This window comes from Schistocerca nitens, chromosome 2, assembly GCF_023898315.1.
Source record: "Schistocerca nitens isolate TAMUIC-IGC-003100 chromosome 2, iqSchNite1.1, whole genome shotgun sequence".
In the NCBI taxonomy this organism is placed as follows: domain Eukaryota; kingdom Metazoa; phylum Arthropoda; class Insecta; order Orthoptera; family Acrididae; genus Schistocerca; species Schistocerca nitens.
In genome coordinates this window covers 858,427,271-858,451,068 of record NC_064615.1, presented here as the reverse complement: position 1 = coordinate 858,451,068, position 23,798 = coordinate 858,427,271, and the positions used below count along the sequence as shown (strand labels likewise).

General features: G+C 45.0%; 1 protein-coding gene and 1 pseudogene across 1 annotated transcript in view; one reads left to right on the top strand and one right to left on the bottom strand.

Annotated features, from left to right (window-relative positions):
* The window catches only part of LOC126235393 (uncharacterized), a 491,959-nt gene that overhangs the window by 166,270 nt on the left and 301,891 nt on the right, over positions 1–23,798 (bottom strand). The window contains exons 7-8 of the mRNA XM_049944114.1: positions 20,058–20,275; positions 6,194–6,364 (exon numbers count right to left, since the gene is read on the bottom strand). Of these exons, the coding sequence (XP_049800071.1) occupies positions 6,194–6,364; positions 20,058–20,275 (389 nt within the window). The remainder of the gene's footprint in view (positions 1–6,193; positions 6,365–20,057; positions 20,276–23,798) is intronic.
* Positions 5,498–5,615, top strand: LOC126238401 (5S ribosomal RNA; annotated as a pseudogene).

The window sequence follows — 23,798 nt, the reverse complement described above, 5'->3', positions numbered from 1 at the left end:
AAGGACATCACACACATCCACGCTCGAGGCAGGATTCGAACCTGCGACCGTAGCGGTCACGCGGTTCCAGACTGAAGCGCCTAGAACCGCTCGGCCACACCGGCCGGCAGAATGGTGTTTACATGTTAATGGCACGTTAGATGGATACGCCGTATTCGACGAATATTTACTGTTTGCACGATATACGAAAGAGAATTGTCAGATCATGTGCTTCGATAAGTGCCGAAGTGACAAGGAATACCACTCAATCCATGACAGGAAAATTGCGGCACCGTATTGATACCAATGGTCATCACTTCGAACATGTTCTGTAAATGGACGTTCATACCACCTTTTTGACCTTCGTTGACTTTCAAAGACCTTACTGTTACACATCATTGGATTCGTCTCAGTAGACGTTACCAGAAAATAAGTACCAAACTATAGTATCCCATTAAAAAAAAAACAAAGTTGACCTTCGTATTTCTGATGCGACACCACCTAGCAACAAAACACCAATGTGATACTATGGCCCTCGTTGTCTGATACAACTTTTGTCCCACAAACTTTTCAGCTACTATCATACTTTTGGAGTTATTATAGGTGGCAATAGTTAATGACTCACCCTGTATATTGTCATTCGTTGAAAATTAAGGTTTAACGTCCCGTGGACGACAATGTCAGTGTCGGAAACAAGCACAGATCTGGGAAGGATGGAGCAGGACGTCATCCGTGTTCTTTACAGTGGGACAATCAGAGAATTTACTTTAATCGATTTGGGGAGCCACGGGAAACACACATCTGCGTGGCCTCACTGGGATTTTAACTGACATCTTCTTACATGTTCCTTCAATGTTTTATTGCTGTGTTATGCAGCTCGCTGTCACTCGTTCAGTCCCATATTGTGAATTTTCTCGATGTTACCTGAAGAATGTCTATGCTTGAAGGGAGCGATCAGTACTGGAAAATCAAGAAGACTTTTCTTCAGCGATAAACCATCTCAAAACATGACTCATTGGTAGGAACCTCGCACTTACACTGACTTTCAATATACAGCGTGTAACAGGTGGAAGTGCAGTTATCTTTATAATTGATGCCTTAATATGTACACATATCGGTGTGTTTATTTTTTCTCTGCTTCGAATGGTCTTCCTACAAGCACACCACATGATTTACTACCTGATGTTTTCTGCATGGCCATACATGCAGCACTAAGTGGACTACCCCTGGCAAACTACCCGCTGTCCAGGGAGAAAATAACACTGATGGCTTGCTCTTGCCAGAGGTACTTGGAGGTACTAACTAGCCTAAAAACATGTGACTTGTAATAGCTATAATTATCAGCCTAGAAATGAAGTAAATACTCATGTATTGTTTTTAAGCGCACCATCCTCAGTCATCTATAGAAACAGCTCCAATTATATCAGTTACACCCTTGACATAGTCTGAGGCCAGGAATCAAAATGCTTTTTCTCAATTTTTATACAAGGCTTTTGAATCTTACAGATAAATCGAAACCAGTTTAGCAACTGTGATATTTTATGCTAATATTTTACAGTAAAGTCATTTGTTAAATAATTTTATTTATTGTTTACAAATTAACACATACAATGGTAGTGCTTTATGAAAAGTCATATAAACAAACCAATTCCCAAAATCAGGTTGACCCTTGAAACAGGTTATTGCGCAGATAGCACCAATGTTATAGAGCTAAGCTTAAAGTTCAAAATGTAACATAGCTCGATGAAACTTGGACCGTGAGTAGAAGAGGAATGACATTTTTATTCAAAGATAATAATTACACCGAAGTCACCGTGATTCACGACAGTCTCCTGGAAATTATAAAAGGTGGGACATGGTTCTTTATAGGGTGCGTGATCACCACGGGTGACAAGGCATGCTCTGCAACGAACTCCCATGCTGGTCATAAGGTTGGTTCTTGTGGTAGGGCGTTCTATTCCTCCACTAGTGCATGTGATGACAGCTGGATGTTAGTTGGTGCATGTGGATGTCATGCCACACATGCCCCCAACGCATCTTATGTTTTGCCCATGGGATTTAAGTTGGGGGAACGGACAGGCCAGTTCATTCGCTGAATATCTTCTCATTCCAATAGCTCCTCCAGCTGTCCCGTTCGGTGCGGTCACGCATTGTCTTCCATAAAAATGAAGTCAGGCCCAAAAACACCCCTCAAGAGACACATGGTGAAGGAGTACTCATCATAACAACGTTGACTGGTGAGTGTACTGTGTTCAGAGGTTTGGAGGTCAGTACCCCCTCCCCCCACCCCCCCGCATGCAACATTATGGCCCCCCACATCATAACCTCTGGATCGTCAGAACGATTATCTTCGTCAGCATTACTGGATGCATTAGGTGTTCCCACCTCTCGCCACAGGAGGGTAGGTCCAGTATTGTCAGACATGATCATTTTGGCAGCTCAGCTCTTATGTTGTGGGAAGCCATAATCTTGCATGGGCGTAATGACCTCCAAAGCTTTGACCACGGTACCCTTACTGGTAAACGCTATTTTGACACTGTAATCCTTCCCCAGGTGCCTCCTTTTAGGTGTGTTCGGCCCTGACTTCGTTTTTAGGGAAGACGAAACGCGACCGAATGGAACAGCGCGGGTGGAGGGTATCTTGGAACGAACGGGTACTCAGCAAATGGACTGACCTGCCCATTTACCCAACTAGAAACAGCGTGGAGCATGTGTGGGATGGATTGCAGCACGTCCACACGCACAAGCGACCATCCAGCAGTTGTCAGTTGCACGGATGGTGGAATGGAATGCCCTGCCACAAGAGCTGTAGCAGTTCTTTGTATGTGTGGTCCAAGTTTCATCGACCTATATTACTTGGCAGTGACACATAACGCGAAAGCTATTTCCTGCCTTAAGTTCTGCACACCAGTGTATCTTCGATGTCACTGACATCCGTATTACAGCGGGAGTAGAGTCACCTTTCCTACACACTTTTGTATTGTCTGATAATGTAATACTAGCCATTGAAACCGCATTGCATTCAAGGCGACATGAAGCAAACGTCAAGATGGCATACTTGGATATGCAGATGACTAGCAATTCAGCGTAACCAAGCTAGGTGGAAGGTGTAATGCCATCTACATTCTATGGATAAGGAAATAAGACTCAGCGGCATTTTTATTCATAAATCGCTTTTGAATGTTGTTTGTTACACCTCATGTGAGATGGAGATGTGTCTACTAGCACCTTTTGGAATCTGGCAGCGACATATCATGATCTATCGGGTCTGTGGTTTATCACTCCGTGACATTACTGTTTGCGTTGATTAGAATCCCATCCAAATGTGAAATTGATGACACATTACTCGTTCGGCAGTGCAGGATCCATAGGGATGTCACGCACATTGAGTCAGGAAATGGACTCATTTGCAGCAAGACGAGCATCCACATGGAGGGTGCGATCACGTCCGGATCATCACGGAATGCCAGCACCGTGCCCTTTGTTGCGGCTCCAACAATGCGACAACAGAGACAAAGGCGCGCCGACAGTGGTGCATCTAACGACAAAACTGGACACAGGAATGGTACCACGTAATCTTCTCAGACCAGTCACAATTCTCAGTTCAGGTCGTGATGAGAGTATCGATAGCAGCTCCAAGGAGAGCAAACATTGTCAGATTACACTCGACATCACCATAGGCGCCCAGCGGGTGGTGGAATGGTATGGGGTGTGATTGGGTATACTACACGCTCACCTCTGATTAGCACAGCCGGAAATGTGAACCGCAGCTGTTAAATTTCTAATTTGTTGAGACTGGTGGCTGAGCCATATCTTGGAAGACTGCGTGACATTATCTTTCAACAAGATGGCACAAGAACGCATTTGACTCTTCATGTCCTGACCTACCTCGACACTATACACAGAGGGTGTTCAACTGTAGCCCTGGCCCTCACATCGTCCACACGTCCACTGAAAGCATCCTGTCATACGTTGTCATGAGACACCAACAAAGCTTCTCAGTTTTGCACAGAGTTGAAGCCAGATAGAATGATACAGCCATGTTTGTCATCCAAGCCCATTTCTGTGGTATTACATATTGATACAATGACAGTGGAATTGCAAGTTTCCATCAGACTGGAATACTCTCTTTCAAATTCTGAAGGTGGCAGGGGTAAAATACAGGGAGCGAAAGGCTATTTACAATTTGTACAGAAACCAGATGGCAGTTATAAGAGTCGAGGGACATGAAAGGGAAGCAGTGGTTGGGAAGGGAGTGAGACAGGATTGTAGTCTCTCCCCGATGCTATTCAATCTGTATATTGAGCAAGCAATGAAGGAAACAAAAGAAAAATTCGGAGTAGGTATTAAAATCCATGGAGAAGAAATAAAAACTTTAAGGTTCGCCGATGACATTGTAATTCTGTCAGAGACAGAAAAGGACTTGGAAGAACAGTTGAACGGAATGAATAGTGTCTTGAAAGGAGGTTATAAGATGATCATCAACAAAAGCAAAACGAGGATAATGGAATGTAGTCGAATTACGTCGGGTGATGCTGAGGGAATTAGATTAGGAAATGAGACACTTAAAGTAGTAAAGGAGTTTTGCTATTTGGGGAGCAAAATAACTGATAATGGTCGAAGTAGAGAGTGTATAAAATGTAGACTGGCAATGGCAAGGAAATCGTTTCTGAAGAAGAGAAATTTGTTAACATTGAGTATAGATTTAAGTGTCAGGAAGTCATTTCTGAAAGTATTTGTATGGAGTGTAGCCATGTATGGAAGTGAAACATGGACGATAAATAATTTGGACAAGAAGAGAATAGAAGCTTTTGAAATGTGGTGCTACACAAGAATGCTGAAGATTAGATGGGTAGATCACATAACTAATGAGGAAGTATTGAATAGGATTGGGGAGAAGAGAAGTTTGTGACACAGCTTGACTAGAAGAAGGGATCGGTTGATAGGACATGTTCTGAGGCATCAAGGGCTCACCAATTTAGTATTGGAGGGCAGCGTGGAGGGTAAAAATCGTAGAGGGAGACCAAGAGATGAATACACTAAGCAGATTCAGAAGGATGTAGGTTGCGGTAGGTACTGGGAGATGAAGAAGCTTGCACAGGATAGAGTAGGATGGAGAGCTGCATCAAACCAGTCTCAGGACTGAAGACCACAACAACAACATCAGATGCCAACAGCAGTCTTGCGGGATCCGGGGACCCAGTGGTGCACTCCTACTGAGCCACGCCTCCAGCAGTCCTGGACAATGGGCGCCCTTTGTTACCGCAATATGGGATGGGCGGTGGCAGCCAGAAGGTCCACTTGCGCTTGGTCGACTCTTCCCTACGACGCCATCATTCTTCCTTAATTTAGGGAACCTAATTCTTGTCGAGATTGATAGCAGTACTTTACTGCTTGCTGCATTATTTGTGATGAGTCTTTGTGCACTTGGAGAAATACAAGTTAAGAAAATCTTCTGTTCCTTGTGTGTGTTTTTTTTTTTTTGCTAATAATTTCTGCTTCCCTAAGACGACAATTGGGCAACGGCCTTGCCGCAGTGGATACACCGGTTCCCGTGAGATCACCGAAGTTAAGCGCTGTCGGGCGTGGTCGGCACTTGGATGGGTGACCATCTGGGCCGCCATGCGTTGTTGCCATTTTTCGGGGTGCACTCAGCTTCGTGATGCCAAGTGAGGAGCTACTCGACCGAACAGTAGCGGCTTCGGTCAAGAATACCATCTTAACGCTAAGGAGAGCAGTGTGCTGACCCCATGCTCCTCCTATCCGCATACTCCACTGAGGATGACACGGCGGTCGGATGGTCCCGGTAGGCCACTCGTGGCCTGAAGACGGAGTGAGTGCTACGACGACAGTTTCCGTACCACTCTGCAGCCAACCTCTCGTTGCCTTTGTGTACGAAGTTGTACCCAACAATTTCGACTCAATGTGCAGTCAGGCAAGGGCCGTTGTTACTACAAGAGGTGGGACCCTGTGTACGAAACTGTGCACCCTGTACATCCCTACAAATTTAATAGTGTGTTGTTCCTGCTGTATGTATAAGCATAATAGGTGAAATTTCTTCACCTTGTTTTCTGGTATTACAGTTTTAATGGGTAGCAGTGTACATCGCTACGTGCAGCTTACGTCGTCACTTCTGTTGTGCTGGAGAAAGCGGAATAGCACTGAACTTGAACGCTCACCGACATAAAGCTCGCAGGCTGTGTAGAGTACGCACCCTCTAGCGGGGGAGCGGCGGCGGCGGCGGAGGCGCTGGCCTCCAGCTGGGCGTCGTTGAGGGAGAGGCTGGACGCCTGCCTGGTGAGCGACAAGTTGCCGGTCGCTGCCACGCTGCCCGCCGACTTGCAGCGCGACAGCGGCGCGCCCTCGCCGTCTCGGCCGGTGCCACCTGTAAAGGCACAGAAAGCAGCAGATGATGGCGTCAGTTACGATCCCAGTCCAGGTCCTATAAGTATGGAGCGGAGCAGTTCCACAGATTACGTGCAGTCAGTAAATATGGTACTAGGGGGAACTATTAACTAAAACGAATTTTCTTGTAACCTTTGTGGGAGTATGCACACAATGAGATATTGTGTTACGGATTTGTCTTGAAGATAGGCGGGGGCACACAGATAAACCAGTCTGTCTGTGTTTGACTTTGGATAGCTCTCTACAGTGCCTGATCTGTGATCTTACGCACTAGTACGTCGTACCGGTACCGCTGACGAAAAGAAAGCGTTAAAGTAACATCTTAAGACTTCTAAATTTCAAAAAACACCCTCCAGAAGGTAACAGTACCGGAACCACTTTTATTCCAAATCAAGCACTGGATCTCTCACACATGGAAACTATGATGGAAATATCAGAAAGTAGCCTCCAGAAATAACATTTTTCGTAAACTCGTAAACAGCAAATGGGGAGCAAACCTACTCCTGAGAACCACCGCACATTCACTACACCTACCCGATATGCATTAGAAGAACCCACGCGAAGAAAGTCGACATAAGCCTTCATGAAACATGTCGAATAACGGGGTGTATGAAACCCACACCCCTAAGAAAGCTTTACAGAGCTGCTGGTCTTGCGAATCCCATCTCTCGAAGAACACCTCACGAATCCACAGAGAGGCTCAAATGGTTCAAATGACTGTGAGCACTATGGGACTTAACATCTGAGGTCATCAGTCCGCCTAGAACTTAGAACTACTTAAACCTAACTAACCTAAGGACATCACACACATCCATGCCCGAGGCAGGATTCGAACCTGCGACCGTAGCGGTCGCGCGGTTCCAGACTGAAGCGCCTAGACCCGCTCGGCCACAGCGGCCGGCAGAGAGGCTCAGACAGACCACCAATGACTGATATCCTCTCTTTGGCACTGAGAGCGAGTCTGGAAGACTGAGATCCCGTGAAAGATTCTTAAACACGGCCATTGAAGAAACACTTGAAATGAGTCTACTAGGGTACACTTGCATGTGGCGCCCGAACAATAATACCCTCAGACTTCAAGAAGAATATAATAATTCCAATCCCAAAGAAAGCAGGTGTTGACAGGTGTAAAAATTACCGAACTATCAGTTCAAGTAGTCACGGCTGCAAAATACTAATACGAAATTTTTACAGACGAATGGAAAAATTGGTAGAAGCCGACCTCGGGGAAGATCAGTTTGGATTCCGTGAAAAGGTTGGAACACGAGAGACAGTACTGACCATGCGACTTATCTTAGGAAGTAGATTAAGGAAAGGAAAACCTATGTTTCTAGCATTTGTAGACTTAGAGAAAGCGTCAGACAATGTTGACTGAAATACTCTCTTTCAAATTCTGCAGGTGGCAGGGGTAAAATACAGGGAGCGAAAGGCTATTTACAATTTGTACAGAAACCAGATCGCGGTTATAATAGTAGAGGGGCATGAAAGGGAAGCAATGGTTGGGAAGGGAGTGAGACAGGGTTGTAGCCTATCCCCGTGTTATTCAATCTGTATACTGAGCGAGCAGTAAAGGAAACAAAAGAAAAATTTGGAGTAGGAATTATAATTCACGGAGAAGAAATAAAAACTTTGTTTGCCGATGACATTGCAATCCTGTCACAGACAGCAAAGGATCTGAAAGAGCAATTGAACGGAATGGACAGTTTCTTGAAAGGAGGATATAAGATGAACATCAACAAAAGCGAAACGAGGATAATGGAATGTATTCGAACTGAATCAGGTGATGCCGAGGGAATTAGATTAGGAAATGAGACACTTAAAGTAGGAGATGAGTTTCGCTATTTGGGGAGCAAAATAACTGATGATGGTCGAAGTAGAGAGGATATAAAATGTAGACTGGCAATGGCAAGGAAAGAGTTTCTGAAGAAGAGAAATTTGTTAACATCGAGTATAGACTTAAGTGTCAGGAAGTCGTTTCTGAAAGTATTTGTGTGGAGTGTAGTCAGGTATGGAAGTGAAACGTGGACGATAAATAGTTTAGAAAAGAATAGAATAGAGGCTTTCGAAATGTGGTGCTGCAGAAGAATGCTGAAGATTAGATGGGTAGATCACATAACTAATAAGGAGGTACTGAATATAATTGGGGAGAAGAGGAATTTGTGGCACAACTTGACTAGAAGGGATCGGTTGGTAGGACATGTTCTGAGGCATCAAGAGATCACCAATTTAGTTTTGGAGGGCAGCGTGGAGGGTAAAAATCGTAGAGGGAGACCAAGAGATGAATACACTAAGCGGAACCAGAAGGATGTAGGTTGCGACAGGTACTTGGAGATGAAGAAGCTTGCACGGGATAGAGTAGCATGGAAAGCTGCATCAGACCAGTGTCAGGACTGAAGACCACAACAACAACAACTAATGTAAACTAAAATGTAACTTTTATGTTATAAACGATGTATGTCTCTGATGGACTCTATAAAGCGGATCACTGACTGTGCACGACCGCACAGCCGAAGATACTGCTTCTGATCTGAGGTTGTAGGGTTGAAGTAAGAGAGCGCTTGGCGCACTGCAGTGGGTAGCTGCCTGTGAGCGAAAGAGGATGGAGTAGGCGGTTTTTGTGGTGTGCGCTGTGAAGCCACCGAGTGTTAGATTATAATTTAGGAAGTACGAGTATATGTATTATTGGAAATATAAATGTGGAAGCAGAAGTCTTCTCACAAGCAAGCTAAACATGTTAAATATTTATGACTTTACTTTTGCCAGAGCGTTAGTGTAGATGAGTTGGCTGATAATTGGCAATTGTTGAGTAATCCCACAATGTATGTAAACAGATTTTATGTAAAGGCTAGATAGATGTAATGTTTCTAAGATCTGTTAACACAGATATACGCAATTTGATGATTTGTCTTTATGCTTTTTTAGTGAGGTTAAATAATACTTGCTGAATAAATCTCGTTGTTTGTGCCTCAGTTAGTAAAAATGATGTTATTTCTGAGTAAAGTAAGTTCAGTTGCCGGATGTTTGGAATGTCAAACTGAACTTCGAATACAATTTCACTATTGAAAAGGTCAGTGTCAGTAATTCAGACAAATCAGTACCGCCTCACTGTTCAGGTCATATGTTTTTCAAAGACGTTGAATTTTTCTTAAATGTTTTCATTTATCAGCGAAAAGAATTTTACGTACATTTCAAGGTAATACGGCCAGCATTGCACACCGCTCAGCCTGTAGCTACTATATTTTATTCTTCGTCATGAGAGAGCAAAATACAATCGCGATCCACCGTTGCTGCTTTAGAGGTAAGACAATTCTATTTATTTGTTATGTGCACAGGGAACAAAGTTACAAGTTTTGAACAGGGCCAGAGAATTCAGTACCTAAGGGGCTGAATGTATTTTGCAATGAATTTATTGGTATTGGGAGTTGCATTGCCCAATCAGTTCATGTAAAGTTTTTGCTAACAATAATACAGAGTAAGTACACCACTTGCAGTTACAACACGCTACACGGTAACTCCAGTTTTGTATGTATTCCGAGATGAGGCATTCATTCAAAGTACTACAAACAAGGTTTTGTATTGAACGCTACACACCTACTGACACATCACCAGCACACGTACTGCCTGGCGACTCCACAACAAAGTGGAAAACAAGGAGGAGCCTGAACCGCATAAGAATAGCAGTGGCCGTGATGAAAACAAACATGATAAGGTGGGGTCATGGGAAAGTACTGACGATAAGTGCGATTGACGTACTCTGCAACACATGGAACGTATCGTCCGCCCAGACTGTTCCTACATATGAAATCTCGACGATTTGTGGTTGGACGTGAAAGAAGCCTTGGAGGTGGCTCAATACTGTGCTTAAAGACTATGTCAGCCGTGCCGCCTCATTCGTGTTTAAATCACCCGCCTCGCCTTCTCGAGTTGGTGGCTTCATGTTGAGTTACGCATAGGGAGCTGTCGGATTAGGGGGTGTTGCGACCGAGTGGCGGTCTGCGGAGAAGACGGAAGCGGGAGTAGAGTGCGAGGAACTCAGGCGTTTCGACGGAAGCCGTCCGAGGTCCGGGCGGGAAGTGGAGACGTGATCCGGCGCGTCTTGGAGTGAATTTTCCACCGGTACCGGGCGAGCGAGTTGGTGCGTGCGCCTTAGCTTAAGATTTTCTCTTGGCGATTGAGTTATTGGTTTTGCCTGGTGGTTTCCGGACGGCAACAAACATTAAGCATGCGAATGTGAAACCTTAGCAGTGTCCGACTGACTCACATTGTTTATTCGGAACCACTGGTTTCATGGAAGCGTCGGTTGATTTCTCCTAGTAGCGGGAACTGCCTTATTCGATCTGTAAGAGTGTGGCTTTATTGCATATCCGCTCTTCTTATACTCCAAACTTCGTGTTTTGACAATACTGGATGAAGACGTCGGTTAACCGCTCACCAGCTTTCGGTCTTTGCCCAGCAGTGTTCATGGAATTTTAATGAGCCTGTGTTTTCTCTGGCGTTTTGGTTCAAATGGCTCTGAGCACTATGGGACTCAACTGCTGTGGTCATCAGTCCCCTAGAACTTAGAACTACTTAAACCTAACTAACCTAAAGACATCACACACATCCATGCCCGAGGCAGGATTCGAACCTGCGACCGTAGTAGCAGCGCGGCTCCGCACTGGATCGCCTAGAACCGCACGGCCACCGCGGCCGGCTCTCTGGCCTTTTCTTTGCTTACTAGTATAGATTGTACTGCACTTTGTAACTGTAGTTTTAGTCTGATTAAGTGTCTTACTGAGGGCTAAGTGAGTGCGTGAGTGTGGTACCGGCAAATAGTAGCCTCAACCTTACACGCACTTTAAGAGTGTTTCAGTGTCGTGAATGTGTCGGCTAACTTGCTTATATTGGTCTTATTGGAGCCTACAGCCGACCGGACGCGTGTTGAACGTGACACCGATGCGGGACCCATGCGTAGGGCAGTTGTATGGTTCTGAAAGTTACGTGTTTTTTTTTAAAGTATACTCTGTATTTACTGTTTTCTTGTAGATAGATATTCGGCTGGAGAGCCGGGCTAACTTTAAAAACTCAAACTCACCTTGAGTAAATTCTAATGGTTACTTGATTAAAACCGTACAGCGTGTAACTAGAAAATTAGAACTGTTGCTCTTTTTGTAATTTAAGAGTGTCATGTACTGAGGCTTGCTTAAGTGGTTCTCAGTAGAGCCTGGCTGCCTTAACTAAACGGCCACCGCGTCTGGCCATCCCGATTTAGGTTTTCCGTGATTTCCCTAAATCGCTCCAGGCAAATGCTGGGATGGTTCCTTTGAAAGGGCACGGCCGACTTCCTTCCCCATCCTTTCCTAATCCGATGAGTCCGATGACCTCGCTGTCTGGTCTCCTCCCCCAAACAACCCAACCCAACCCCAACCCTAAACGGCCACTGCGCCTATTCAAGCTAAAGATTAGAACTGTTGCTCTATTTGTAATTTAAGTGTAGCAAGCCCTGAGCCTTTAGGAGATTTCACTTGTTTCTGGTTTGACGCAGTTAATCGACTCCTGGTACGAATTTGCTTTAAAAATTGTGTCATAAAATCATCTAATCACTGCGTCGAAATCGTAACAGACTTTGAAATAGCATGGCACTGAAACCAGTCCTACACCTTTATATGTAATACACATCACCCTTAACATACATAACGGTTATAAATGGCTGCATTGTTACGCATGATACGGAACCCGTGCCAGAGCTTGTCAGATGAGTGACCCTGTGTGCAAGTTCATAAGAATATAATAATTAATAACCATTCAAAAGCCAAGATCTCATAAAATATTTTTCACTCAAAACAACCGATTTCAACGGTCTTAGCTGCCATCTTCAGATCTTAAACCTTTTTTTTGTAGTAAAATATGTTTATTTTATGAACGATTTCTTGAAGTCTTCAGCTGCAATTTTCTTTATTTGCTGTACTATTGTACAATTTCGTCCTTAGGCCATTTTCAAGTATTTTATGAACGATTTTTTGGTAACAGATTTTGTCATACACGTCGTTGCTGTTATATGACATTATCTGTTACCAAAAAATTTATCTGTTACCAGAAAATCATCCATAAAATACTTAAAAATGGCCTAAGGCCGAAATTGTACAATCGTGCAGGAAATAAAGAAAATTGTAGCTGAAGGCTTCAAGAAATCATTCAAAAAATTCATCGCAGCTGCGGACCCTATTGCAATGAAAATTGTGTTTATTTTAGGCTGAAGCTCGTGCACAAGATGGCAAGAGGCTAAAACTCGGCACATTACTAACGTTTGTCATCGCTAAAATATTTAAAAACACACACCACTTTGTCCGAAAGGCCATGTCCACATAAATATTGCCCACAGATACTTGTTCATGCAACAAATACGGTACACAATAGCACATCTGATTACATACGCTGGACACATACTAAACAGTACGTCGTGTAAAGTGGATTTGCGCTGTACTGACGGGTGTCAGTTGCATCTTGTACACCATTTGTACTGATTAGTATGCGTCCAGCATATGTAAACAGATGTGCCATTGTGTACCGTATTTGTAGCACGTAAGAAGCATCTGTGAGCAATATGTACATGGACATGGCCTTTGAGACAAGGCGCTGTCTGTTTTCAAATATTTTAGCGATGACAAACGTTTATAATTTACTGAATTTTAGCCTCTTGACGTCTTGTGCATGAGGTTCAGCGTAAAATGAACATGTTTGAATACAAAAAAATGCTTAAGACCTGAAGACGACAGCTAAGACTTTCGAAAGGGGCTGTCCTGGATAAGAAAGCTATTTTGTGCAATCTTGATTACCATCCGGGATGGACTTTCTAATAACTCGGTACGTTATTCTTAACGGGATGAAATCGACGGATGTGAAGGTCATCTCTGGAGTGTTATAAGACCATCACCGTTTATATTAGGTCGATGCATAAGTTCGTAGCGTTTTCCCATAGGAAACACAACAGATACACATAACAGAGACTTTAGTCATCAGTAATATATTTTCAGTCACTATTTACAACAGTCTACCAACGCTGAGGTAACTTTTCGATGCCGCGACTGCAGAAATCAAGTGGTTTTGAGGCGAAGAACTCGTCGAGCCATGTTGGGAGCGCTTCTTCATCTGGAAAGGAACTTCCTAGAAAGTCGTTCGATATAGAGCGGAAAAGGTGAAAATCTAAGAGGGCAAAGTCAGGTAAACACGGTGGATGCGGAATGATTTCCCAACCCAATTCCTGTACAGCGTTTGTTGTTGGTCTAACAGAATGCGGGCGGCCGTTATCGCGGAGATTACGTCTGCAAGACATCTCAGTTGTTGACAATAAACGTCAGCAGTGGGGGTTACACCTCGGGGAAGCAATTCGTAGTGCTCCACACAGTCGCTGTTCTACCCGATGCATTACATTATCTTTTGCTGATGTGCACAGCTTTTTGTACGGGGAGTTGCTGCTTTGTTGGGCTGAGCCATTCCTTTCTTTTCCTTACGTTATTCTAACTGTCTGTGGCATTTGCCCCAGAAACTCTAGGGTTGCTAGAACGTGGGTGAAACTTTGTGCCCGATGCGTAAAATCTTCTCAGTGTTCTGGCCGCATCTAATCAGAGTTAAAACTCGAGCTATCAGATGACTGTCATCTCCTGACAAAAGATATGGTGTAAATCTTCGAAAGCTCGAATTTTAACTCAGATATGATGCGGTCTGAACACGTAGAACATTTTATGGAAGGATGCTAGCGTGAAAAACTTGAATGTCGCTTGCGCTACGATGTCATGTGTGCACGGAAGCTGGAGACGCCACCGTGAACAAGTGAATTTACGGGAGCAAGTCAAAAAACAAAAGCAATTGTTTAAAAACTAATTTTTAATTCAGAAAACAATATTGCAGTGGGCACTGTTACTCTACATGATCTCCTTCAAACTCTATGTACGAGGGCTATTCAGAAAGTAGCAAACGTTTTGGCATCAAAAAAAAGAAAACTAAGTGGAAGAAATACATTTTATTATATACATCTGAAAGAGCGACTGACATACTACTTTTACAGATAGTCACCAAACGCATTGAGGCACTAATCATAGCTGTGGACAAGCTTTCAAAGACCTGCGTCGTAAAATTCTGCCGCCTGAGACTTCAGCCAGTGAGTCATGCCCGCCTGGAGTTTCCGCGTCGTCATCAAAGCGCTGCGTTGCAAGCCAGTTCTTCATCTTGGGAAACAAGTGGGAGTCGCTTGGTGCAAGATCGGGGCCGTAGGGCGGATGAGGGAAAATTTCCCTTCTGAATGAATGAAGGACTTCCTTAGTGCGGTTTGCCGTGTGAGGTCGGGCATTGTCGTGCAAAAACAAAATTTTGGAAGTCAGCCTTCCTCGGCGTTTGTTTTGAACTGCTCTTCTAAGGCTGTGCAAAGTTTGACGGTACCGGGCAGAATTTAAGGTTGCTCCACGTTCGAGAAAATCAATAAAAAGCATACCTTGCCTATCCCAAAACACTGTCGCCATCAACTTCCTTGCTGACAGGGTTTGCAAACATTTTCTTGGTTTCTAGGGGGGCCTTGTGTGCTCCCACTCGATGGACTGTAATTTTGTCTCACAATTAACGTGTTTCACCCAAGTCTCGTCACCGGTTACGATTCGATCCAGTAATGAATCACCATGTTTCTGGTAGGCCTCTAGAAATGTCAACGTTGCCCCCATTCGCTGTAAGCATTTTGGGCACTCACCGTGCACAAAATTTGTGGTACCCTAGCTTTTGAGTGACAATTTCAAACAAAGAAAGTCCGTGACACTTGTGGAGAAGAAAGCGAAAGCTGCGTTATTGTGAAGGGACGGTTATCACGAATCGTTTCATCAACGTTAGCGACAAGATCGCCAGTCACAATGCTCGGGTGTCCCTTCTTCTCTTCATCATGAACGTTGGCTCGGCCATTTTTAAACCGAATGCACCATTTCCGGACAGAACATTAGCTCTTTGCATTGTTTCCATACACTTCGCACAGTTCACGATAAATTTCTATAGGTTTTAGGTTTTTGCCAACAAAAACCGTATCACAGACCGCACCTCACAGCTGGCTAGAGTTTCGATTGCAGCGCACATTTCAGATTTGAATTTCGAAAAAACCAGATGCGCAGAGACGTTCCCGCTGTCTCGGATGGATGCCGACTGAGCTGCCGAGCACGCACATACAAAAATTCAAAAAGTTGGATTCAAGAAGTTGATCCTTCATCGAACCAAAAAGGCAAAATCTCCTTGAGCTAGGTCAGCATTGCACGGTAGGTGGCGTTTGAATTTTTTGCTGTTGTCAAAGATGCATGTTTCCACATCGTGCTATCTCGCTTATTCTGTGCTTCGCAGTGCCACGCTCATAAACGGTTATTACGCGAAGGAGGAATCCTTCTCCATCCCCATCAAAATATCCTTATCAGATAGGACTCATGGAGTACATCGAAAACGTTCAAAGAAAGGCCGCACGTTTTGTATTACCGCGAAATATGGGAGAGAGTGTCACAGAAAAGATACAGGATTTGGACTGGAAATCATTAAAAGAAAGGCATTTTTCGTTGCGACGGAATCTTCTCACGAAATTCCAATCAACAACTTTCTACTCCGAATGTGAAAATATTTTGACACCGACCTACATAGGGAGGAACGATCATCACGATAAAATAAGGGAAATCAGAGCTCGCACGGAAAGATATAGGTGTTCATTCTTTCCGCGCGCTATACGAAATTGGAATAATAGAGAATTGTTTACCTATTGACTCGCCTTCCTAATATGCTACAAAGGTGGATTAAAGAAAGGAAACAAGATTAGAATTAACGTCCCGTCGACAACGAAGTCGTTAGAGACGGAGCACAAGCTTTGAATACGGAAGGATGGGAAAGGAAATCGGCCGTGCCCTTTCTAAGGAACCATCTCGGTGTTTGTCGTAAAAGATCGATTAGTTTTCTTTTGTGCAGTACCACCGGTGGTGGCCCTAGATATTTCGGAACCTAGATAAGAATGGTTTTGGTGCTGCTCCTCTTTTTCTTCAAAATGTTTGGGAACAATTTGTGATAACTGATTATATAAAAAAGTAACAGATCGATAACCAGTCAACAATTTGCTAGAATTATGTAACTAATAAATAATAATTCAAATGTAGACGGGCCACTTTATTTTATTCTAAATAGATATGAGGTCGTCGTGGTAAAAGTCGATGTTAAAATGCCGGCTCTACCATCCAATTGTAGTGCGAGAAACACTGGAATTTAAGCATTTTCGGAAGTCAATAACCCTGCTTACCTGCCTGTCGTGTCTCCAAATGTACGACCACATCAGCGTCAGCTGGCAAAACAGATTAAAATGGAATGGTATATGTTGTCCATAGGTATTGGTAGCGTCATAATGACAGGCCTATACGTGCACAGCCTGTCTATATTCCAGGAAACCACATCTCGAGGACAAACACAGAAGTAGAGCGTTACAGGAAGACCCGCTGACGAACACAGAAGCAACGCGCTACTTTTGTGTTTTTCTGCGGGATGTGGGTTTCAAGAAGATACACGGGCTGTGCACGTGTAGCGTTGTTACTGTGACGCTGCCAATACCTATTGACAACATTTTAATGATTTACCACTTGACGGCATAAGGAGTGTGTCAGACCTCTCTCCATTACATTGAAAACAATATAGCCAACTTAACGCTATTCTTTGCGTGGTGTAAGCTCTCAGATATCGACAGTAACACTCTGAGGGCGAAGCACGGGAGCGCGATTATAGGCATTGTTCTGAGACGAGGTCTGTCTGCGAGAGTAGCCGGCCGCGGTGGCCGAGCGGTTCTAGGCGCTTCAGCCGGAGCCACGCGGCTGCTGCGGTCGCAGGTTCGAATCCTGCCTCGGGCATGGATGTGTGTGATGTCCTTAGGTTAGTTAGATTTAAGTAGTTCTAAGTCTAGGGGACTGATGACCTCAGATTTTAAGTCCCATAGTGCTTAGAGCCGTTTATGTTTTGTTGTCTGCGAGAGTGGAAGTAGTAGTGTCGGTCGAGAGCTCAGAGACAGAAGACGTGTCACACTGCCCTCACGTCAGATCTTACCACACTCAGGCATGATTTTATTTAAATAGCCAGGAGAGATGTAGATAGCTTAACTACGCTTGAAGTTGGAATTCAAGGTAAAATTCGCAAGCATAGCTCAAAAGCAATTGCAGGGTTAGGCTCGTGATTGTTAGTCCGAGTTTGCAATAATCCCATGTTTTGCTTGTCAGTTAAATAAGCCTCCTTATTCTCCAAATAATAACGATAATTATTCTCCACATCTAATTAATAAATATGCTGTGGTTATTAAATGTAAATATAAATTGAAAATGAAATAACGTGTTAATCTGGCACTCAGCCATTATTGATACCTATGTCATTGTAATAGTCATTGTCTATTATTGTTTATGGGTTATGATGATTCTGAAGTTTTAAATAGACGTAATTTATGAAATCCCTTCTCACAAGTTATTTAGTAGTTTTATTATATTCATTGTTAGTAACAATAAGCTTTAGCTGCTGCTGCTGCGAGTTGCTATAAACCACAGGGAAAGAGACAGTTATCTAAAGAGGTGAATGCAAAACTTAGGGCCAAAACAGAGACACTGACACACCACAACATGTCTTGTACTCCTATCCAGTAAATTCCGTTGAAAAACCCAGATTCTGTATCACTTGTAAATTCTTGTTCAAAAACACAGATAGCTTAGGTACTCTTTGTTACAGGTTCATTTGTTCATGGAGTTTTCATATTCAAATATGCAGTCAGATAGCTTATCCAGATGTTAGTTTTAAGTTTTTCATGTAACAATCTGTTGAGGCCTTAAATGACAGTGAAACTGACACTCATACAACATGCACACAGTGTTATGCAGGTTAGATTCCGTTTACTGATAGCTCAGGTTGCTTATCGAGTCCATTTTCACTGATGAACATAGGCATATTTGTTGTAGCTCCACACATGTTAGTTGCATATACGTTACAACGGTGATGTGGATATACATCTTCAGAAGACACGGCTGCAACGGAAGTAGCCACGCTATTTTATTGGTTTTATTGTTCTTGTCTATGTTTGCTCTTGTCTATGTTTCTGTATGCAGTATAAAAAATAGGGACTTCAGATCAACAGGAATAAAACAAAGTATATGATAACAGGAGACACAAATCAAGATTTGATAGTGGAAGAAGGGACTGAACTCACTGAAGTGTACAAATATTTAGGAGTCAATGTCACACAAGAAGGAAAACAAGACAAGGAAATTAATTCAATAATAAATGTTGGGAAGTTTACTATTGGAACAGTAAATGGTATTTTATGGGAACAATAATTTAGAAAGAAAACAAAAAGTAAAATCTTCAACACAATTATCGGAAGCATTATGGCGTATGGGTCAGAAGTATGGGTAGTTAAATCGCAAATAATGAAAAGGTTGATGGCAACGGAGATGGACTTTTGGAGGCGGTCTGCAGGGATATCTAGGCGAGAAAGAATCAGAAATGAAGTCATGAGGAAGAAAATGGACGTTACAAACAGATTTTATAGAAGAAAAACAACTGTTATGGTATGGACATACAAAAAGGATGTTCAAAGGAGAGATTATCACAGAGAATTATGGAATGGGGGCCACCAGGAAGAAAGAAAAGAGGGAGGACGCCGACCACAAGGATTCAAGGAATTCAGACCTCTGTCGGAAGAATAAATATTGAAGAAAATTTATGGACAGATAGGCAAAACTGGAGGATGAAAATCAAATTTGATGTGTAGTCTTGGGATACCGGAAAATATAAAAAGGTACATTGTGAAACCGTCTAATAATCATCTGTACGACTTTGTATTAAAACTACCAGCTTTAGTCCAACAACAAACCGTTGTCGGCTGTATAAAACGACATTAATTACAGCATATGCACTCAATCATGAACATCTACATCTAGACAAACGTTACAGATTAAATGCATTAAACCTCTAGAATGAGGAGAAATTCCCGATTTATACAGGGCGATACTGTGACGACGGTACGAACTTCCAAGAATGATGGAGACGGGTAAATGTATAAATTTAAGGTAATGGAATCTGGTCCGGAAACGATCAGGTCGAAATTTATAAGCAAAAATCATTCTGACACCTCTGACAGCGAAATATATACATGCACCTGTACTGTTGCTGCTGAGATGCAGGAAGGCAACTTGCACAGCTTGTAGTATGGACCAAAACAAAAAAAGATATGTCTAATAAACAGGGATGGATACCCAAAGAGGTATGAGCACTTGCTCATCTTCGACACTGTGAAACGTGTCTCTTCTATTGGAATGTCTTTGGTTTCCATATTTTTGGAGGAGGTAATGTGGGCGAAAACAAGAAAAAAATGTCTTGTAAATATTGACTTTATAATGCATAGCTCAAGAGCCATGGACACTTTTGTAGGTTGTAATATCATCGTCCTGTACATTAGGCAATGTGTTCACAGGGTGAAGTGTATGATGTGCTGTAGTTTGTCTTTTTTTTAATTAAATGCCTGAGAATGGTCTGTTATTTGACCAAAACTTGTAGTTTTGATAAAGAGGCATCACGGCCATTGAGTCAAATCATGGTTTTTCAAAACTATGTTGATTCCTAAATGACTGTGTGCTCGTCTGGCAGAATGCAGCGCTGCAGCGACTGACCGTTCTCGTCGATGGCCGCGGGCTGCCGCGGTCGCGGCCGGTAGCGAGGGTCGAGCAGCGCGAACGTGGAGTCCTCTGGCCCGATGCCGCGCGCCTGCTCCCACTCGAAGAGGCGCCGCGTGAACGCCTCCGAGATGCCCTGGAACCGGAAGCTGCCCGTCGACGTCTGCACCAGCACCTCCTGCCCGGCGCGCATCGCGCTCCGCATCTTCTCCAGCCTGCAGCAACACCGTCTGCCTCAGCAGAAGCTGCCGCTGTCTGAACTACACGCAGCGCGATCCAGCAAAGTCGGAATACAGCAGTATAGCGGATGTTGTTCTTTCGTTGACAGCTCCTACAGCCCCGGCTGAAACTGATCCCACCTATGTAGCAACTGACAGTTCGAGTTTTCAGAATGAAACTTTCACTCAGCAGCGGAGTGTGCGCTGATATGAAGTTTCCTGGCAGATTAAAACTGTGTGCCGGAGCGAGACTCGAACTCGAGAACTTTGCCTTCCGCGTGCAAGTGCTCTACAAACGTGTCCGCGAAAGGCAAAGGTCCCGAGTTCGAGTCTCGGTCCGGCACACAGTTTTAACCTGCAGGAAGTTTCAGTTCGAGTTTTTCATAGACTAATAACAGGGGATAGGAACTTTAGGTGTGAATTTCAAATGAAAAAAGGAAGAGAAAATGTGCTCAAGTAAGGTAAAAAATTAACGAAGTGCGAGTACGACTGGCACACCGATGGTTCCGTATATATATATATATATATATATATATATATATATATATATATATATATATATACTCCTGGAAATGGAAAAAAGAACACATTGACACCGGTGTGTCAGACCCACCATACTTGCTCCGGACACTGCGAGAGGGCTGTACAAGCAATGATCACACGCACGGCACAGCGGACACACCAGGAACCGCGGTGTTGGCCGTCGAATGGCGCTAGCTGCGCAGCATTTGTGCACCGCCGCCGTCAGTGTCAGCCAGTTTGCCGTGGCATACGGAGCTCCATCGCAGTCTTTAACACTGGTAGCATGCCGCGACAGCGTGGACGTGAACCGTATGTGCAGTTGACGGACTTTGAGCGAGGGCGTATAGTGGGCATGAGGGAGGCCGGGTGGACGTACCGCCGAATTGCTCAACACGTGGGGCGTGAGGTCTCCACAGTACATAGATGTTGTCGCCAGTGGTCGGCGGAAGGTGCACGTGCCCGTCGACCTGGGACCGGACTGCAGCGACGCACGGATGCACGCCAAGACCGTAGGATCCTACGCAGTGCCGTAGGGGACCGCACCGCCAATTCCCAGCAAATTAGGGACACTGTTGCTCCTGGGGTATCGGCGAGGACCATTCGCAACCGTCTCCATGAAGCTGGGCTACGGTCCCGCACACCGTTAGGCCGTCTTCCGCTCACGCCCCAACATCGTGCAGCCCGCCTCCAGTGGTGTCGCGACAGGCGTGAATGGAGGGACGAATGGAGACGTGTCGTCTTCAGCGATGAGAGTCGCTTCTGCCTTGGTGCCAATGATGGTCGTATGAGTGTTTGGCGCCGTGCAGGTGAGCGCCACAATCAGGACTGTATACGACCGAGGCACACAGGGCCAACACCCGGCATCATGGTGTGGGGAGCGATCTCCTACACTGGCCGTACACCACTGGTGATCGTCGAGGGGACACTGAATAGTGCACGGTACATCCAAACCGTCATCGAACCCATCGTTCTACCATTCCTAGACCGGCAAGGGAACTTGCTGTTCCAACAGGACAATGCACGTCCGCATGTATCCCGTGCCACCCAACGTGCTCTAGAAGGTGTAAGTCAACTACCCTGGCCAGCAAGATCTCCGGATCTGTCCCCCATTGAGCATGTTTGGGACTGGATGAAGCGTCGTCTCACGCGGTCTGCACGTCCGGCACGAACGCTGGTCCAACTGAGGCGCCAGGTGGAAATGGCATGGCAAGCCGTTCCACAGGACTACATCCAGCATCTCTACGATCGTCTCCATGGGAGAATAGCAGCCTGCATTGCTGCGAAAGGTGGATATACACTGTACTAGTGCCGACATTGTGCATGCTCTGTTGCCTGTGTCTATGTGCCTGTGGTTCTGTCAGTGTGATCATGTGATGTATCTGACCCCAGGAATGTGTCAATGAAGTTTCCCCTTCCTGGGACAATGAATTCCAGGAGTATATATATATATATATATATATATATATATATATATATATATATATATATATATATACTCCTGGAAATTGAAATAAGAACACCGTGAATTCATTGTCCCAGGAAGGGGAAACTTTATTGACACATTCCTGGGGTCAGATACATCACATGATCACACTGACAGAACCACAGGCACATAGACACAGGCAACAGAGCATGCACAATGTCGGCACTAGTACAGTGTATATCCACCTTTCGCAGCAATGCAGGCTGCTATTCTCCCATGGAGACGATCGTAGAGATGCTGGATGTAGTCCTGTGGAACGGCTTGCCATGCCATTTCCACCTGGCGCCTCAGTTGGACCAGCGTTCGTGCTGGACGTGCAGACCGCGTGAGACGACGCTTCATCCAGTCCCAAACATGCTCAGTGGGGGACAGATCCGGAGATCTTGCTGGCCAGGGTAGTTGACTTACACCTTCTAGAGCACGTTGGGTGGCACGGGATACATGCGGACGTGCATTGTCCTGTTGGAACAGCAAGTTCCCTTGCCGGTCTAGGAATGGTAGAACGATGGGTTCGATGACGGTTTGGATGTACCGTGCACTATTCAGTGTCCCCTCGACGATCACTAGTGGTGTACGGCCAGTGTAGGAGATCGCTCCCCACACCATGATGCCGGGTGTTGGCCCTGTGTGCCTCGGTCGTATGCAGTCCTGATTGTGGCGCTCACCTGCACGGCGCCAAACACGCATACGACCATCATTGGCACCAAGGCAGAAGCGACTCTCATCGCTGAAGACGACACGTCTCCATTCGTCCCTCCATTCACGCCTGTCGCGACACCACTGGAGGCGGGCTGCACGATGTTGGGGCGTGAGCGGAAGACGGCCTAACGGTGTGCGGGACCGTAGCCCAGCTTCATGGAGACGGTTGCGAATGGTCCTCGCCGATACCCCAGGAGCAACAGTGTCCCTAATTTGCTGGGAAGTGGCGGTGCGGTCCCCTACGGCACTGCGTAGGATCCTACGGTCTTGGCGTGCATCCGTGCGTCGCTGCGGTCCGGTCCCAGGTCGACGGGCACGTGCACCTTCCGCCGACCACTGGCGACAACATCGATGTACTGTGGAGACCTCACGCCCCACGTGTTGAGCAATTCGGCGGTACGTCCACCCGGCCTCCTGCATGCCCACTATACGCCCTCGCTCAAAGTCCGTCAACTGCACATACGGTTCACGTCCACGCTGTCGCGGCATGCTACCAGTGTTAAAGACTGCGATGGAGCTCCGTATGCCACGGCAAACTGGCTGACACTGACGGCGGCGGTGCACAAATGCTGCGCAGCTAGTGCCATTCGACGGCCAACACCGCGGTTCCTGGTGTGTCCGCTGTGCCGTGCGTGTGATCATTGCTTGTACAGCCCTCTCGCAGTGTCCGGAGCAAGTATGGTGGGTCTGACACACCGGTGTCAATGTGTTCTTTTTTCCATTTCCAGGATACAAAAAGAAGCGAGCAGGGGACTTCATTTATATACGTGTAAGAGAGAAGATTTGATAAGGCGTTTTTATTTACTTACTGAAACG